Genomic DNA, 19,625 nt, shown 5'->3' on the forward strand with positions numbered 1-19,625 from the left:
ATTTCTTGCCATTCCCTTCTGGCCTGCAAAGTTTCTGTTGAGAAATCAGCTGACAGTCGTATGGGTATTCCCTTGTAGGTAATTGAGCCTCTTTCTCTTGCTGCTTTTAAGATTTTCTCTTTGTCTTTTGCTCTTGGCATTTTAATGATGATGTGTCTTGGTGTGGTCCTCTTTGGATTCCTTTTGTTTGGGGTTCTCTGCGCTTCTTGAACCTGTAAGTCCATTTCTTTCTCCAGGTGGGGGAAGTTTTCTGCCATTATTTCTTGAAATAGGTTTTCAATATCTTGCTGTCTCTCATCTTCTGGCACTCCAATAATTCTGATATTAGTCCACTTAAAGCTGTCCCAGAGGCTCCTTACACTATCTTCACACTTTAGGATTCTTTTTTCATTTTGCTTTTCCAATTGGGTGTTTTTTGTCGAATCTTTGGTTTGATTCTTGAGCTCCTCTGGTCTGCTATTGGGTATAATATTCTTTATTTCAGTCCGTGTATGCTTACTTTCTAATTTCTTTATCGTAGCATCGAGGGTCTCATTAGTTTTCGTGAGGCTCTGCACAAATTTATGGCAAGCCCTCAAAATTGCGATTCTTAGCTCCATAGCCTCCATTTCTGTCATGTTTTTTTGTCTCCGCATCTTTTATGCTTTCTTGGTGCACCCCCTTGTGGTCTCTGTGCGCAGTCTTGTTCTAGCCAAGCCTTAATTGTTGCAGTTAACACTAGAGGGATTTGACCACCAGGCCGACTGGCTGTAGGAATCAGCTGAGCGGAAAACGTCTGTCTTCTGGGGAGGCGCTAATCCAGCCTTTGCCTGAGGCAATTGGCAAATGGCTGTGCGCAGGGCCTGGGCGGGGCGGGCTCAACAGGGCGGGGGGAGGGAGCCGCTATGGCCGCTCTCAGTCCGTCCCCAGGGGCTCTGCCTCTCTGTCCCCACAACCGCTGCAAACCTCGGAGGGGCCGTAGCCAGACAGTCCCGCTTCTCCCGTTTGAGTCTGGGTCCCTAGAGACTCGCCCAGATCTGTAGCCCAGAGTCTGAGACTCACTCCTGATTGAAAACGACAACCTCGCCCTCAGCCGCCAGCCCGCTTTGCGCGCGCACCACCTCACCACCGCACCACCGTACCTTTAAATTTTCCACACTACGCCTCCTCTGAGCGTCGGAATGCTGTTGTTTTTGCTTCTAGTTGAAGAGTCTCTCCTCAGCCAGCCTTCCTGTGGTTCTGGTTGATGTCCGTTCCGACTTTTAGTTGTATTTTTGAAGTGGTTGTTTACGGCGGCAATCTCCGGTGTTTATCTATGCCACCATCTTCGATTCTCTCTCTGTATTTATATTTTTCTTAACACGAAGGTTTCAGATCTTTTCAGCGATCTTCCTGATGCAGGTTTTCTGTTTAATCATCGATAGGGAAGATGGAAGTGGGCTTCCATTTTTCCTTCTCTTTTCTAGGCTTGCACTTACTAGGTGGTCTGCCCTATGATGAAAGAAGGTTGGTCCATAACAGCTTAACTCTTGAGGAACCTGTCTCTTATATAAATAAATTAAAGACCATATATGTCTCTTTCTTTCTTTCTTTTTTTTTTTTTAACCGCAGACCAACTTGGCTACAGCTATGCCATTGATCTGCCAGGTAACTAATACAACTTCTCAATGGGTGATTCATCTTTTAAAAGAGCTTTCTTTCTTTTTAAAAAAATGTAAACCAAGACCTTAAATTGAAGCATAAATGTCTCTTTCAGAGGGCAATAATATACTAAACTTCAGTGTTGACAAAATGTGGAGCAAAATGTGAGAGAAGGGATGGTTCCCTGAGGGCTAGAGAAGGCATCCTCAGATTGGACCCATTAGGGCAGTGATGGCGAACTTTTAGAGCTCGGCGTGTCAGCATTTTGAAAAACCCTAACTTAACTCTGGTGCCATGTCACATACAGAAATTTTTTGATATTTGCAACCATAGTAAAACAAAGATTTATATTTTTGATATTTATTTTATATATTTAAATGCCATTTAACAAAGAAAAATCAACCAAAAAAATCAGTTCGCGTGTCACCTCTGACACACGTGTCATAGGTTCACCATCACTGCATTAGGAATAGGTGAGATCAGGAGCAGGAAACAGGGAGCATTGAGGAGCCCAAGGAAGTTAAAGAAGTGGTAGCAAGTATTTCTAAGATGTTTGGAGCCCATCTTGACTGGAGTGGAGGGTATGGCTTGAATGTCTGGGAAGAAGCTAGATAAAAAAGTTGCACAAGGTTTTGAAAACCTTTAGAGCTTCCAGTGGGAGAGCTTAGGTGAGGTGCTGCCTCACATTGATGGTGATCTGGACTAGGGCAATGGCAATAGAAAAGGAGAGGAAACGAAGAGAGAAAAATGAAAGGCATTTTGAAGGAAGAATTTAAATTTAGCAAAGATTGGTTAAAAGGGAGACAGCAGGGGGGAAAGGGTTGTAAGTAAGGTACAGAGATAATAGATAGCTGTGCCTGCTGTGTTAAGTGCCTTTTATCCCTTGAGCACACTGTGTTCTCTCTCTGGTATTTTAGGGCCTTGCACGTATGCTGTTCTCTGCTCGGAGGAACACACGCTCCATCTCCCCTCCCATCTGCCACCTGCCTTAACTCCAGCTCATTTTTTATACTTTAGTTTACTTTCTCCTGAGAATCCTTCCCAGACCTACTGCTCAGGCTGTTGTTTACCCCTCTTAGGTGCTTCTGTCATCTCTCTTACCCCATTTTGTTTGGGTTTTGATTATTTTGGTTTTTAAACTAAATTCTAGACTTTATTCATATTTTTCCAGTTTTTCCATTAACATTCCTTTCTTCTGTTCTAGGTTTAAATTCAGATGTCATATTGCATGTGGTCATTTGTCCTTAGTGTCCTCTGATCTGTGACAGCTTCTTAGTTGTTCCTTGCATTTTATGACCTTGGTCGTTTTCAGGAATACTAGTCAGGTATATTTTGCAAAAACCCTGTTGTATTTTAATTGCATAATTGCTTATCAGTCTTGTGATTAGACTGTGAGGGCAGTCTTTGAGAGCAGATACCATGTGACTGTCTGTACATGTTGAATTTGTACCTCCTGGGTGTTGTTTAAGACCTAGTGTGTACTGAATAAATATTTGTTGAGTGAGTGAGCTCTTACCTATTCTACTCTCTTATTAGGAAATGAAAGATGATTCTGACAGTGAGAAGCAACAGCAAATCCATCACATCAAAAACTTGTATGCCTTCAACCTCTTCTGCCAGAAGCGTTTTGATGAGTCCATGCAGGTCTTTGCTAAGCTCGGCACAGGTAACAAGTGGGTGCAGCCCTGGGATAGGGAAGTAATGGAGGAGGGGAAACTGGACAGGACGAGGAGAAATGACACCAGATTTCTGAGAAAGGGCAAAGTTTACACTCACCTAAACTGATCCTCATACCTAACAGGATCCTGCAGGTGACATAGTTATAGTCCTAATCTTAGGGATCTGGTCTCACCTGTAAATACGAACAGACTTCCAGTTTTCCAGGATGAGTTGCCCTAGCCATTAGAGAAAGGTAACAGAATGTCATTCATTTCAACAAATGTGTATCCCATAGTCAAGTGTGTGTTGAATGCTGTTCTAGACAAAAGTCCCTGACTTGAGCTTAGCATCAAACAGCAGGTCATTTTTGAGAGCCAGTGCAGGGAAGGGTTGCGAAGCCCTTCCTTTTCTCAGTGTCTTAAAAATACTGAGCATCACGGTGACAAGCAGGCACTTTGGTGTCAGACGGCCTAACCTCCAGGAAATTCCTGGACCTCTCTGGCCTTCAGTTCTTTTCTCTGCAAAACAGGGCAAATAATAATACCTCATATGAGATTATGCAAAATGCTTAGAACAGTGTGTGATACTTAATAAGTGCCAATTAAGTGTTTGCTATTATTACTGAATTTTTTATTTCTATATATTCCTTTTTTTTTTTTGCTTAATTAGGATCAATCTATATGGTTAGACTCTGTATGATATTATTTATCTCCTTTCTCCTCTTTGTGCTGCCTTTTTCCCACCTTCCCTCATTTTTGGCCAATAATGAGCTGAGGTAACTCCCTGTATCAGTTAAGGTTCTTGGTTGTGAGCAATGGAGACCAATGCTGGGTAGTTTAAGTAGCATCTGGATAAATTAAGCATGGGTTAGTGGAACATAAGGGGAATGGTAGTAGAGGAGCCCACAAAATTAATGGGCACCAGGCTCAGGACTGATAGGAACCAAAGGAACTTCAGAGGACCTCCTAGCAGGAAGCCGAGCAGTGATCCCTCTGTGTCAGGCAGTCCTCCTCGGCACAGCCACTTCCTCAGCTGTGGCTGCCACCACCTCCCGTATTGTTGCTTCCTCAATAAAAATTGCCCCCTACAAGCTTATGTTACTATCTAAAGCCCTGTTACAAACCACCCCAAAACTTAGTGGCTTAAAATATCAAATCATCTGTTAACCTCTGGTATCTGTTGGTTAGGAATTTGGGAAGACTCAGCTGGGGGGTTCTTGCGTGGGGTCTCTCATGTGTTTGCAGTTGTATGTGGGCTGAGCTACTGTCATCTGAAGTCTTAACTGGGCTGAAGGATCTACTTTTAAGGTGACTCATTCTCATAGCTGACAAATTGGTGCTGGCCATGGACTGGGGCCCCGGTTCTTATCCAAGTGGGTCTTTCTACAAAGCTGCTTGAGTGTCTTCTTGCAGAGAGACTAGGTTTCCCAGTGGAAGCCTCATTGCCTTTTATGACTCTCCTTCTACCCTATTCTGTTGACATACAGGGTCCTTCCCGGTTTAAGGCAAGAGAACACAGACAAAGCTCTTGGAGTGTCCACATGCTGTAAGAGGAGCATGTAGGATGCAGTATACTTTGGTGTGTGCTGCACTGCTTGTCATTCTTGAGTCACTTTCTCAAGATCAAGGGGCTCTGATTGTCCGGGATTAGGCCATAGTCTCACTCCCTCTAACTGCCAGGGGTGGGGAAAGAGTTTGTGTTCCCTCTCTGCTTCTGAAGGCAAAGGTAGGTGCCCAGAACTATTCTGTTATCAAGACTACACCTGGCGTGGACGAGGGAGTTGCCAAAAGGAAATAAGTTGCTGTTAAGAAGGGATATGGAAGCTGGGCAACCTGAAATCCATAAATATCTACTGTCCTTCCTTTGAATGAACTCAGTTGGGACATTTATCCACCAGCTCTTTAAAAAGACACCGGAATAAGATAGAATTTTTGTAGTAATTTGATTCTTTTCCCATATACCAATGATACTTGAACCCCAATCCCAAAGATTTCAATTCATTCCTAATAAAGCTACAACCTTTAAATTTATTCATTCCACAAATATGTACTGAGCGGGCCCAAGAAGAACTAATCAGACGGAATTCTGCTTTCAAAGATCAACCTGGTAGGAAAGATAAGGCAAGTGGATCCTTTGCAGTGGCAGGAGGATGTGCTGGTGGCAGTGCTGTGTTGGGGCAGCTGGCCATTGACTGGACCTCTCGGGCAGGTCCTCCGGTGACCAGCCTTGTCTAAGGTCTGGTCCTTCTGTCCAGTAGTGAATATCTTAGCATTCGCAGAGATCATTTGTCTCTTCCTCATCCAAGCTTTTCATGTGTGTATTCCAACATAGTTATAATATACTTTCATAGCTTTTGTTACTTAAAAATTATTGTTTTTCCATGTTGCTAGGTGCCTTTTAGAATTTGTAATGACTGCATAATACTCTACATTTGAATGAAAAATACATTATTTTGCTGTTGAAGGAATTCTTCATTGTTTCCAAAATTGCACTGTTACAAGTAATGCTACCTGTCCATACAGATATTGCTCCCCCCCCCCCCCCCCCCCATCTTTACCATTGTTTTTTTTAGGATTAACTCCTAGAAATAGGATTGGAGGTGTGAATGCTTTTTCCCTTTTTGAGGTAGCAATATTTTTTGCCTTAGCAGTGCAAGGGTGATTGTTGCACAATGTTGCAAACACTGGGTAGTATCATATAAAAATACTCTTATTGCCCTAGGTGGTTTGGCTCAGTGGATAGAACGTCGGCCTGCGGACCAAAGAGTCCCGGGTTCGATTCCAGTCAAGGGCACATGCCCAGGGTTGCAGGCTCGATCCCCAGTAGGGGGCGTGCAGGAGACAGCCAATCAGTGATTCTCTCTCATCATTGATGTTTCTATCTTTCTCCCTCTCCCTTCCTCTCTGAAATCAATAAAAATATATTAAAAAAATAATAAAAATACTCTTATTACTAATTAAATGGATATGAAAATGCCACCTGATATTTGTTATTGTTTTATAATATTTTATTTTTATTGGTTTCAGCTTTATGGAAGTATAATTGACAAATAAAATCATAATATATTTAAATACTTGCATAACCAAATTAATAACAAATCCATCAACTCACAAAATTAGCTTTTTACAAATTTTTATGAGACTGCTTAAATTTTAGTCTCATACCATGTGATTTCACTAACATGTGGAATCTAAAGAGCAAAACAAACAGTAAATACAGAGACTCATAGATACAGAGAACAGGCTGATCAGGCTGCCAGAGGGAAGGGGAGTTAGGGAATGGAATGAATAAGGTGAAGGGATTAACAAGTACAAATTGGTAGTTACAGAATAGTCACGGGCATGTGAAGTAGAGCATAGGGATATAGTCAACAATATTTGTAACAATTATGTATGGTGTCATGTGGGGATCACTTCATAAATTACATAAATATCTACCTGAAAACAATATAAAATAATATTGGATTCACCTGACATTTTTTTTTAATTTAATATATTTTATTGATTTTTTACAGAGAGGAAGGGAAAGGGATAGAGAGTTAGAAACATCGATGAGAGAGAAACATCGATCAGCTGCCTCCTGCACACTCCCTGCTGGGGATGTGCCTGCAACCAAGGTACATGCCCTTGACCGGAATCGAACCTGGGACCCTTGAGTCCGCAGGCCGATGCTCTATCCACTGACCCAGACCGGTTTGGGCCACCTGACATTTTTGATGGGTAACAACACTTTGATTGTTAATGTAGCAGAACATTTTCCCACAAAGAAAAATAATTTGTATTTTTCTTTTGTCAGTTGTTATGTCTTTTGCCCTGTTATCAAATGAAATCTTACGGTTTTTTTAACCAATTTGTGTGCATTTGTTTTATGAAATCAACCTATTAGCCTTTTGCCATATAAGCTGCAAATTTATACCGTAGTCTGTTACCTGGTCTTTTTGTTTTAGTAATATTCCTTTTTGACATTTTTTTTTTATCTTTTCAACTTCAGTGTCTTAACAGTTTTTCCTTAGAAGTTTTTTTTTCTTTGCTTTTAGAGAGTAAGTTCTCATTTTTATTTTTTTTTAAAATATTTTATTGATTTTTTACAGAGAGGAAGGGAGAGGGATAGAGAGTTAGAAACATCGATGGGAGAGAAACATTGATCAGCTGCCTCCTGCACACCTCCTACTGGGTATGTACCCGCAACCAAGGTACATGCCCTTGACTGGAATCGAACCTGGGACCTTGCAGTCCGCAGGCCGATGCTCTATCCACTGAGCCAAACTGGTTAGGGCTCATTTTTATTTCTGCATATATATGTGTGTCTGTGTCTTGGAATATAGTCATGCCATTTTTGTAATGTTTTAGTGACATGTGTATAAATAGTGCTCAAATTATAAGTGTATAACTCACTTGAACTTAGTCTTTATGAACTTAGTTATTCTTTTAAAAAAAGTCAGGAACTTGTTTTATTTTATCCTTAAATTGCTGTGCTTCTTTCTGGGGACTCATGTTTACCGTCCATTCTAGATCCTACCCATGTGATGGGCCTGTACCCGGACCTGCTGCCCACAGACTACAGGAAGCAGCTGCAGTATCCTAACCCCCTGCCTGTGCTCTCTGGGGCTGAATTGGAGAAGGCTCACTTAGCTCTGATTGACTACCTGACACAGGTAGATATAAGAGAGAGGTGTATGGAAGAGAGACTCAAGAGTTCCAATACCTGCTTCTTTACGGCAGGGCTTTTTGTAATACCACAGGCATTCCATAAATGAACACAGTGGAAGTCTGGGCGGGCGAGTGTCTTTCTGCTTCTCCCTGCTTGCCGGTACCATTGAGCTGCTTTTTGCCAAATCCTGACACCAGGAAACACACTTGATTCCTAGTAAATTCACAACTAACTAAGCTGTTCAGGGACTGAAAAGAGTACAGTTTAGTTGACAGAAAATAGTAAATTTTTAAAAACAAACATTTTTTTAGCATACATAATTTTGTAAAAATACCTGCGTTAAGCAGAAACTTGGAAAACACAGTAAAGTATAAAGCAGAAATACAGATCACCTGTAACTCTACCCAGAACCCAGAGGAAAGTAACTACATTTTAGTGTCATCCTTCCAGACCTTTATATGTATTTGTGAATTAGGCTTTATTTATTTATTGGTGTATTTATTACAAAGGGATATCAAACTATATAGCTTACTTTTAAAAAAATTAGTTATACATTGAGAAAGTTTTTCCTTGTTAATAAATAATTTTCTAAAACGTTTTTTTAGGTGAATTATTTTTAGATTGAAAAAAATGTTATGGACAGATAAGTGAAATTTTAAAGGCAACACTACAACTAACATCTTCACTGAAGCCTCTTAACACCAAAGTTCTTTCACAGAAGGCTGTGCACCCCTCAGAGTCAGAGAACTTAGTATATTTTTCCCTCTTAAGTGTTCTGCGGACCTTTGTAAGGCCCCCTGGGTAGGCACTGAGAAGTATTGCCAGGAAAGTTGTAAGCCAGCTTCCTGCCTACTTCTGTGTCGGTAGGTGTCGCTCAGGACTAATCAGGCATGTGGGGCCTTGGCACTTCCTTGACATTGGGCCCCAGCAGTACCCAGCTGTGGCTGGCAGCCTGCAAGGAGCGCACAGACTTGCCTCTGTCTGCACACTGCGAGGCCCGTGGACCAAGTCAGACAGGCTCCTGGATCAGCGTGCCTCCTGAGCCTGTGGCAGTATCTCGGCTTTAGCACTCTAGGCACACAGTTTTCCCTGGCCTTCCCCACTGAAGTTAGGAATGTGTGAAGTCAACTGACACTAGTGTGATGGCGGAGAGATGGTAGAGCATATAAGACGATGGACATTGCCAATGCAATACAAACTCGGTGATTCCATTATATAAAGTTCTGGTATATAAAGTGATAGAGATTGATCAGTGGGGAGAGGGTGGGTGGGAATGTTTGGAAAGGGAACTTTTTGAGTGATAGAAATCTGTTCCTCGATTGGGGTGGTGGTTACATGCACCTAGTAGTGCACTTAGAAGGGGTACATTTTACCACATGTAACTTGTGCCTCGATAACATTGACTTAAAAAATAATAATAAAACAACATGTGCTTTGGCATCAGACCCTAATTTGAAACCTGCCTCTGCCACTTCTGAGGGATCTGACATCCGTACTGTGGGTTCTTCATTTATAAACTGCGGATAATAATACCTGCATTTCTTTTAGCTTTAAGGTAGAATAATACGTGAAGTGCTTGACAGTGCTGGTGTGTAGTAAACACTCAATAAATAGTTATGATCTGTGGCAGTTTGGCAGTCATCTGAGGTTTTTTGTTTGTTAATCCTCACCTGAGCATATTTTTCCCATTGATATTTTTACAGAGAGTAGGAGGGAGAAGAGGGGAAGAGAAAGAGAGAGAGAAACATTGATGTGAGAGAGACACATCAATTGGTTGCCTCCTGCACGGGACCCAGGCCACGATTGAGGCATGTGCCTTTGACCAGGTATCGAGGGCTGACGCTCTAATCACTGAGCAGCTGGCCAGGCTGGCAGTCATCTGTTTTGATCCGTGATAGGAATTGTGTGTTATCACAGGGAGTCTGTTGAGGATTAAATGAGGAAAATCTGTGTTAAGGAAAGCCTTAGCATAGTGTTTGACACATTAAAAATGCTCTGGATTTCAACTATTTTTAAAAAGGTTTTTCTCAAAAAGAAAAAAAGAAATTTAACATTGTTTCTTTTACTCCTTGAACTTTAATTTTTATTCCACTTTCTCCCTAGAATTTGATCCTTATATACTATATGCATTTTGTGCTTGAAGATCTTTCATTGAGCCCTCTGTCATAGCTCTGTAACAAAAGTGTCATTTTAATTTTTAAAAATTTCCTGCAACCAAATAACTGTGTTTTTTAAAATGTCATCTGAGTTCACTTGTAACTACTATTAATGTACAATTGAGCAATGCATCATAAATATTCTTAAGTTTCCAAGAACCATTAAATATTTAAACTTCCAAAATGTTGCATGCCAATGTGAGATCAGGGTGTGGACGGCATGAGCTGATTTGGAGGTACTGGAAATTACCCAGTAGATCAAGTGTTAAAGGAAGATTAGTCCTGGCCTTGATCCCACATTTTTGGCCTTTGCAGAAACGGAGCCAGTTGGTAAAGAAGCTGAATGACTCTGATCACCAGTCTAGCACTTCCCCGCTCATGGAAGGCACTCCCACCATCAAATCCAAGAAGAAGCTGCTGCAGATCATCGACACCACCCTGCTCAAGTGCTACCTCCATGTGAGTCCCTAGAGCAGGCGGTACCCACAACCCCCAGCCAGCCGCAACGGAAAAGGGCCACCCTGGGGCACCTGCTGTCAGCAAGAGCGAAGCCTGCGATGATGGGAACCACCTAGTCTTTGCCTTGATGCCTGTGAGCTTCTTGAAATTAAGGGTTTAAGTCAAGATACTGACCAGAGTCTGACAGTGGGCTGGTCTTCTCTGGTAAGATTGGGGTTAGTGGTGTGGTGTGAACAGTGTTCCCTCAAAGGAAATATCTCCTTCCTCCCTGCCCCCCCAAACCATGAAAACACGTGAAAGGTCATAGTGCTATAAAAGCCACTCCCTGTAGTCCTGAAAAAGGGTTGTTTGCTGTCTCTGCTTTTGTTAAATCCCTGGCCTTCCTGCCTGAAGCAGGCCTTGGCGGGCAAGGGCGGGGTCTCCAGGAAGCACTTCGGCTGAAGTCCTGCCTCTCTGCAGACCAACGTGGCCCTGGTGGCCCCCCTGCTGCGCCTGGAGAACAATCACTGCCACATCGAAGAGAGCGAGCACGTGCTGAAGAAGGCTCACAAGTACAGTGAGCTCATCATCCTGTATGAGAAGAAGGGGCTCCATGAGAAAGGTGACCGAGGCGGGGAGGGCAAGCCGGTGCGATGCGTCTGTGGGAGGGGCCTTGGAGAAGGCCCGTGACCTTGTTCTTGGGCTTCGTGGCCAGCCCTGCAGGTGCTGGTGGACCAGTCCAAGAAAGCAAACTCGCCGCTGAAAGGCCACGAGAGGACGGTGCAATATCTGCAACATCTGGGTAAGTCCAGCTTTTGAAACGGGAGTCGGAAAGTGTTCAAACAGACCTGACCCCCCCCTCCGTCTCTGATTCCAGCTGGTCAGTCCCCTCCCTCCTTGCTCCGCCAGCTGGGGGAAAAGTCCCCTGTGGTGGACCCAGGACAGCTCCTTGGAATGTAGCCAGCCCAGCAAGCAGCCCTGAGTGACTGGTGCTTGGACAGAGCTCTTTGCTCTAGAAAATAAATCCTGGGCAACCTGGGTACCGGCCTTCCCAGTCCTGTGGGCAGGGTAGGCTTCACCTGCAGACAAGTCTTACTTTTTCCTCCAGGCACAGAAAACCTGCATTTGATTTTTTCCTACTCGGTGTGGGTGCTGAGAGACTTCCCAGAGGATGGCCTGAAGGTAGGTATGCGGGGTCTTTGGATTCACCTGGCACCACAGTTGGTCCTGATTCTGCTCTGGAGATGGGTGGATGGCAGAGGAGGAAGGATTCCTGCAGTTTCTCTTACGTTCAGAAGAGTGGACTGGGAAACGTGAGATGACAGTGTGGGGTAGTGGGAAGAGCTTTACACAGGCATCAGGAGACCTGCCCAGGCTGTCATGCAGTAACTTGCAACAGAAGCGTGCACATTCCTGCCCCCACCCCAGAAGTCTGTCCTGGGAGCCTGCACATTTGGCAGCATGCGGTCAGGTGGTTCTGCTGCTGGAACTCGGGATTGTTTTAACAGATATTCACCGAAGACCTCCCGGAGGTGGAGTCTCTGCCCCGGGACCGAGTGCTCGGCTTCCTGGTAGAGAATTTTAAGGGCCTGGCTATTCCTTATCTGGTAAGATATTGTTTGATCTGAACTAAAAACTTCAAACCCAGGAACCAGGCCTCATGGGTCAGCTCTTAGATCAGCGGTTCTCAACCTGTGGGTCGCGACCCCTTTGGGGGTCGAACGACCCTTTCACAAGGGTTGCCTAAGACTGTCGGGAAACACATATATAATTACATATTGTTTTTGTGATTAATCACTATGCTTTAATTATGTTCAATTTGTAACAATGAAATTGGGGGTCACCACAACATGAGGAACTGTATTAAAAGGTTGCGGCATTAGGAAGGTTGAGAACCACTGTAGATGATTCCGATTGCAGTTTGTCACGTGGGGACTAGTAGAAAGGCTCAGAAGAGGGTTATTTCAACATGCTCTGCAGAGAGAGTGCAGTGGGCAAAGATGGAAGGGTCACTTCATCGATACTTTCTAAACCTGGGTAAAGTATAGAGGAATAAAAGAGAAGGATGTTCAAGAAAAACATTTCAAAGCCACGTTTGCACAGCCTAACTCACCATGGCTACAGGACAGTGAAATCAGTTTGAAGTACCAGAATGCAGATATTTAACCTTAATTACATGGGCTGATGTGAAGGATTATGAGACAAAATTAAGAAAGGAACTTAGACTGGAAATCAAGAAAAGAATTCCTAGTGTTGCTGGGTTGTATTGCGAAATTTCCCAGTGTTTTCAGAAGAGCTGCCCCCTCGTAGCCTTTGCAGCTTAATCAGGGAACAGTGTGGATGGGACCTATTGGGCCTTAAAAGTGTGAGGGAGACGGGGTGACTGGCTGGGTCAGAGGGTTGAGGGCACAGGCAGACCTGTGTCTCGCTTCAGGAGCACGTCATCCACGTCTGGGAGGAGACGGGCTCCAGGTTCCACAACTGCCTGATCCAGCTCTACTGCGAGAAGGTGCAAGGTCTGATGAAGGAGTACCTCCTGGCCTTCCCTGCAGGTACCAGTTCTCGTAGAAAGTCACGGGCCCCAGGATGCTGTGAGTGACGTGGGAAGCAGACCTCCCCGGCCCCGGGTGGGCAGGAACTTCCTCAGAGCCAGGGCAGGGAAGTGACCCAGAACGGGAGACTCAGCAGCTCGCCTGGGTCTGGGCATCTCTGAGCGTCTTGGCATCTCCCCTGGGGGAGGGGGAAGGAACCATCTCTTCAAGATAAGAAACAGGTTTGCCTACCAGTGTGTTTCTCTAGGCAGTTTTTTGTTTTTTGTTTTGTTTTTTCTCCTCAAGCTGATGTTTGGGGGCCATGTAGAGACCATACCCTAGAGACGCCAACTGGAAAGGACTCGAGGCCCTTTCTGATGATTGTGGTGACGTCAGTGAACCCCATCCCCTCGTTTTTCTTAACCCCACGCCGCTGCCCAGCAGCATCCATTCAGGTTGGGCTTTGTTTCCCTGACAGGCCAAACTCCAGTTCCTGCTGGAGAGGAAGAGGGTGAGCTGGGAGAATATCGACGGAAGCTCCTTATGTTCTTGGAAATTTCCAGCTACTACGACCCGGGCCGGCTCATCTGTGATTTTCCTTTTGATGGTGAGGGCTGGGTTGGGTCCAGAAGCTGCTTCAGCTGACGGTAGTGCAGAAACTGACCTTTCTCTTTGCCAGCTCCCCAAGCCTCTCACAAGCTGGGCCTGGGAATAACCTCGTGTGTAGGCAAGTGCTCCTGCTGTGTTCCTGAGGACTCGCTTTTGTACTGTGACTGAGGAGTCTCTTAGGGTGTGAGCCACGTGCTAATTGATAGCAGGTTCAAACCTGTCTATTGCTCCATACATGTTCTTGCCCACATTCATTATTCAGCAATTGTTGTAATTTGGCTAAAAAAGACATTCCCATCTGATGTGTAAGCTCAGTGAGAACAGAGACAGGTACTTATTCCCCTTATTGGAAGAGCCTCACACATGGTAGAGTTGGCTGTGGAATGGGCGAACTTGCCCGATGTGGAAGTGCTCACAAAAAGATGGGATAGAGTCCCTCCTAAAGTAGCTCCCTCCCCCTTTTAAAAATTTTAGTAATAAATCCCAAATAATAAAAGTATTTCCTCCCCGTTTACGTTGCTCCAGTGTCCATCTCTCTAGTAGTTAGCCCTGGCCCTGTGCGGGCCTCGTGGTGGTAATGGTTACCTACGTTCCTCTTCCCCACAGGCCTCTTAGAAGAACGTGCTCTCCTGCTGGGGCGCATGGGGAAACATGAACAAGCTCTCTTCATCTATGTCCACATCCTGAAAGACACAAAGATGGCTGAGGAGTATGTTGGCCCTGCCATCCCCGCTCCCCAGGGGTCTGGAAGCAGGTCCCCCAGAGAGACCAGCGGCGTGAGAGACTAAGGGAGCCACCACCCCTCCACTCGGCCGCAGGAGGGAGAGTCGCCTGTGCTGGCCTCTCATTTTGGCTGCCTTTGGGCTGCTCGTGCAGGCGGCATCGATGACCTTTCTCTAAACGTGTCTAAGCATTTTCTCCTTTGCAGGTACTGCCACAAGCATTATGACCAAAACAAAGATGGCAACAAAGATGTAAGTAGTGGCCCTGGCCCGAGAGAGCATGCATGCCTTCCCCTGTCCCCCCTGGCCTTCCTAACGTCCTCTGGTTTGGCCACAGGTGACAGACACTAGTGTGAATAGCTAAGACAAGATGGCGTGGGTCAGGGCACCGACTGAATTTGCCTGTACGTCTTAAGGGATTGGCGGGGTGCCATGTCCTGGTTTGCCTGGCATAGCTCTGGCTTCCCTCTGTTGTCATCCATGTGATAATGAGTGGCATCCTCGCCCCTTTACTCTCAAAAGAGTCCTGACTTGTATTATAAACAATGTGGTTAGTTAGCCTGTTGAGAAGGAACCTCAGATGTGCTCTGTCGAGACTGCACGCGGACTTGTCAATGTCGGGAGACATCTTTTATTGCCATGGCCGGGGGCGGTGCTTCTGGGATCTAGGAGGTAGAGGCCAGAGTTGCTGCTAAACGGGACAGCCCAGCGAAGAATTATCTGGCCCAAATGTGAAGAGCTGGGTTGAGAAGTCCTGTGGCACTGGTGCCAGTAGGAAGTGCAGATCTTACCTTGGCTTAATCCTTGCCTGCCAAAATATGACAGGGTCTCGGCCTTCAAAGCCAAAGGAAATGAGGGAGTGCGTTGTGTCATTTCGTCGTGCTGGCATTCTGACAATGGTTAACAAGCAAGGGAAACCACAATCCTTAAATCTTTACACCTTCAGTTGACTCTGAATTTACCAAAACCTTTTAAAAGGTGAAAACTATGAGTTTTAAGTGCTCCATGACAGCTGTTACTGTAGACCATCCCTCTTACTGGGCGTTCTGGGGGATGCTGCCAGCCTGACCTGCGTGCCTGTACCTGTGTGAGACAGGTGTATCTGTCCCTGCTCCGGATGTACCTGTCGCCCCCCAGCGTTCACTGTCTGGGGCCCATCAAGCTGGAACTGCTGGAGCCCCAAGCCAACCTCCAGGCTGCCCTGCAGGTCCTCGAGCTGCACCACAGCAAACTGGACACCACCAAGGTCAGCTCTTCTCAGGGGGATGGAGGGCGCTTGCAGGGAGCACGGAATGGAAAGGGGGTGGAGAAACGGCCTGGGATTCTCCAGCTCTGGGGCTTCAGCCACTCCCTCAGTCTCACTCCTGTCCCGCCTCTCTCTTTCCCATCTGTTCCCATCCTTAGGCCCTCAACCTCCTGCCAGCAAATACTCAGATTAACGAGATACGCATCTTCCTGGAAAAGGTCTTGGAAGGAAATGCACAAAAGAAACGGTTCAATCAAGTGCTCAAGAACCTTCTCCATGCAGAGTTCCTGCGGGTATGCGCCTGGCAAACCCTCGAGTGGGCTAGTACTTTCTATTACGAGACAGTTACCACATATTTCTCAGGACAAAAGCAGACCTTAACCAAGTGTTCCCATTAGAGCAGTGGTTCTCAACCTTGGCTGCACATTAGAATCACCTGGGAATCTTTGTAAAATCCTGATTTCTGGGCCTCATCCTCCAGAAATTCTGTTTCTTTGTTACTAATGTTGTGGCCCCACCCCATAACAAAGAAACAGAATTTCCAGAGGATGAGGCCCAGAAATCAGGATTTTAAAAAGATTCCCAGGTGATTCTAATGCAGCCAAGGTTGAGAACCACTGCATTAGAGGGATGTTGCGGGCAGACCATGGTACTCCTCCCCAATCTCTCTGCCCTCCCAGGTGCAGGAAGAGCGGATTTTACACCAGCAGGTGAAGTGCATCATCACGGAGGAGAAGGTGTGCATGGTGTGTAAGAAGAAGATTGGGAACAGGTGAGCCTGCTCGCACCTCTGCAGGGTCTGCTCTGGATGGGCCACCTCTGCCCTCTAACCTGAGGGGAGAGCACAGGTGCTGACCATCTGGGCACGTTTAGCTCCTGAGGCCCGAGGGGACAGTCCTCACTGTCAGGAGTGAGCTTTGAGGATTTAAAAGCCTGGAATGTATGGCTGGGGCTGTTGACTTCTTGCCCATAAAGTCCCTCCCTTCTGGCAGCTAGAAATTGTGATGTAGCCAGTGGGTGTGAGAGTTGTATATGGGGAGGAGGTCCTTATCTTTTAGGGATGCACCTTTGAAGGAAGAAAAAGATCTTTCAATCTGCTGCCTTGGGATTTGAGTAAAATCCTGAGCCAGGATCATACTGTTTTAAGGCATATACTCTAGTCGATCCCCTTTCCCTCAAAGGAGAGTAATTTTCCTTTTTCTTACATGGGAGAATTCTCTTCTTTAAAAAGACCTAACTCTGTCCTTTGTTAGAATTAGCCCGAGACTTGTTCTGAAGAGCATCGTTGCCTCTCAGTAAGCCGGTGCCAAGCCAGGCCGGCGCACGGCCCTGTTCAGTCGTGTTTCACGTTGATGACTTAACAAGAACCTTCATGTACTCGAGCTCCGTGGACCTCATCCTCTGTTCAGTTATTGGACAGAGATGATGGCTATGTAAATCCAGAGACACTGGGACAGGCTGCTCTTTGTGGTGAGGGCGGGCTGCTGGGATGGCTCCCGGGTAAGTGCCCGTCCTAGGTAAGAAGCGGCCTCTATAGGCAGTCACTCCCAAGTCATTTGTCTTCCCTGCAGCGCATTTGCGAGGTACCCCAATGGAGTGGTGGTGCACTACTTCTGTTCCAAAGAGGTGCACCCGGCGGACACCTGAGCTCAGCGTGCCCAGGACTCAGCAGATGGACAGCTTGGCCACCCCAGAGAGGGAAGCAGGTGCCGCCGTAGGAGTCGGGGCTGCTGCCGCCACAGGTGTCTCCCAATTTGGACACATTGGCTACCTTGCGCCCTGGAGCATCTCTGAATTAATCAGACTTGTGGTCTGGTGCCGTCAGCTTTTTAATAGAAAAAGATTAGATAAACTTTATAAACCAGGACGCTGCAGGCAGTTCCAGGGAATCTAACGCCTGCTTGGACTGGAGGAGGTGGTGACGGGCGGGCACCGTCTTGCCTTTGCATACCCATCACCTGAGTCAGGAAACTGCCTCCAGCTTTTGCAACCCCAGTGTTCATTCGGTTTTGTATCAAGTCGCATGCAGGACTTCACAAGGAGCCCTTAGCATGGCCGGCGGAGTCCGTGAGGAGAGCAGACCAGAGCTCCTCTGCCTGCCGAGGCCAGACACTCCTCTAGGTGACGACAGTCACTTCTCCATGGTCACCGTGCCGTGTCCCCCAGGAGGCTCCCACTCCCGCCTTCCTTCCCCATGTCCTTTTCTTTTGTGTCTCTCCCCTCACCGCTCCTCTCTCTTGCCCACTTTCCCGACACCAGGAATAACTAATGTTTAAGCAAGGCAAAGGGAGAAGCAAGGGGAAGTCCACTTTCCAGGGCTACACTGATACTTGACGGTGAGGTGTATAGTGAATAGGTCCTCCTTGGACTGTACGCTCGGCCTGGAAGCTGAGCAGAGCTTCGTTCTCGGCCTAGGAAAGGGCCTGTGCACCTCCCTGAGGGCCGAGTGTGGCGGTAGCTCTAGGGATGGACAGCACTGCACAGGGTGAATGACCTCTTAGGCTGCCATCGGCAGAGGCTCCTGCTTCTGTTCACCCATCCAGGCAGGTTAGTTTAGTCTTCATGAGTGAGCGCTCTGTGCTTGGGCGCCTCTCTTTCCAGCCACTGTGACCCACTTACAGCATGGCCTGGCCCCCAGTCTCCAGCCTGGTTTTGCAGAGGTTGGAGGGCTGCACTGGGATGTCATAGGTACACACAGGAATAACCAGACCGGGCACTGACGGTGATGTGGGGTCAGACATACTTGTGAGGTGCTCGGGGACTGCGAGAGTGCTGCAGACGGCAAGAACTATCACCGCCAGACCCACTGAGCACTTGCGTGGGGGGAGACCCTGGCTCCCAGCGGCACCAGGAGTGTCTAGCACTGCAGGCGGAGGACACGCGGGAGAGGGGTGCACCCTGTCCTCCCTGGGGTTTTGCGGTGTCTGAAATGGTAGTGAAGGTGAGTGATGGTTCCCAACACTGACCCCTGCGGGGTCTGCCCTTTACCACTGTGCTGTTCGGGGCCTGTGCTGCAGACCGACTTGCTGGTGGTGTAGACTAGGCTTCTCCCAGCACGTGCTCTGCGGAGGGTCTGAAGGGACAGCGAGTGCCGGTGGCACCTTCACAGAGATGGAGGATTCTGCTGGGTTTTGGAGGCCGAGCAGCACTTCACAAGAGCCACCGTCCCAACTGGCCACGCCCGCGCACAGGAAGCAGTGCTGCCTTGGCCTTTAGCGCCAGCGAAGACCAGCCTCCTCCAGGAGCAGCGGTGACATCGCAGGCCCGCCCTCCACTGTGTGGCAGGAACTGTTCCCACACGTGAGCCCCGCCTCCCAGGTCTGCTGTTTCTGTGTCTTCCATTCCCACCGCCTGTGGGGCACATCTGTTTGAAGCACTAGAACAAAGAATGTGTGTTTTCTCTCCTGCTGGATACTTAAAGGGCCCAGTTTTCCCGGATTCCAGTCTTCCTTCCCTAGACTGTCTGTGCGCTCTGCGGTGGTGTGGAAAAGGCTGGCAATGAAAGCTCTGTAGTGAGGACTGATGAAGGTCTCGCATAATAAACATCATAAAGTAACTAACCAAGCCTATCTGTGCCTCTTTTTCCCCCCTTCCTGTGGAGTTTGATGAAAATAATGAGGATCATAATTTAGCTAAGAATTGAGAAGAGTAAGCCCATTAGTGACCATGGAAAAAGGTCTGTTATGTGTCTTGATCTGTGCCATCCAGGACCGCAGAGCAGCAGATGGATCGACAGCACAGATGGGGGACGTTTCCAGCATCACAGTCTGCTGGACACACTGGCACCTAGTGAATCCCAGGGCTTCATGCCTCTTCCTGCAGCTCATAATGACTGGGAAGGCCATGGAAGCTGTGGAATTGGTAGGATTGACCCCGTGATGCTTGAGAAGTGGAGACGTGTTGGTCCTCTTTGGCCAGTTCCAAAAAGACCATTCGATCCTTTTATTCCCCCACGCGAGCCTTTTGTGGCTGTTCTGAGCTTTCTCTGGGAATG

The 19,625-nt window shown here is 46.7% G+C and overlaps 1 protein-coding gene across 3 annotated transcripts in view; it reads left to right on the top strand.

Annotated features, from left to right (window-relative positions):
• The window catches only part of VPS39 (VPS39 subunit of HOPS complex), a 46,482-nt gene extending 27,291 nt beyond the window's left edge, over positions 1-19,191 (top strand). For 2 of the 3 annotated variants that reach the window (XM_070424628.1, XM_070424641.1), the window contains 15 exons: positions 3,157-3,286; positions 7,791-7,933; positions 10,401-10,544; positions 11,004-11,145; positions 11,239-11,325; positions 11,632-11,705; positions 12,032-12,130; positions 12,958-13,075; positions 13,533-13,661; positions 14,270-14,372; positions 14,592-14,637; positions 15,482-15,631; positions 15,790-15,924; positions 16,312-16,403; positions 17,203-19,191. In XM_070424628.1, coding sequence (XP_070280729.1) covers positions 3,157-3,286; positions 7,791-7,933; positions 10,401-10,544; positions 11,004-11,145; positions 11,239-11,325; positions 11,632-11,705; positions 12,032-12,130; positions 12,958-13,075; positions 13,533-13,661; positions 14,270-14,372; positions 14,592-14,637; positions 15,482-15,631; positions 15,790-15,924; positions 16,312-16,403; positions 17,203-17,278 — 1,668 coding nt within the window. In that variant the 3' untranslated portion in view covers positions 17,279-19,191. Of the gene's footprint in view, positions 1-3,156; positions 3,287-7,790; positions 7,934-10,400; positions 10,545-11,003; positions 11,146-11,238; positions 11,326-11,631; positions 11,706-12,031; positions 12,131-12,957; positions 13,076-13,532; positions 13,662-14,269; positions 14,373-14,591; positions 14,638-15,481; positions 15,632-15,789; positions 15,925-16,311; positions 16,404-16,884; positions 17,102-17,202 lie in introns of all 3 variants that reach the window. The other variant, XR_011472685.1, reaches the window with a different exon arrangement.
• Positions 19,192-19,625: the final 434 nt, after the last annotated feature.

This window comes from Myotis yumanensis, unplaced genomic scaffold, assembly GCF_028538775.1.
Source record: "Myotis yumanensis isolate MYYU_CA2020_CCGP unplaced genomic scaffold, mMyoYum1.0.hap1 SCAF_1, whole genome shotgun sequence".
Taxonomy (NCBI): domain Eukaryota; kingdom Metazoa; phylum Chordata; class Mammalia; order Chiroptera; family Vespertilionidae; genus Myotis; species Myotis yumanensis.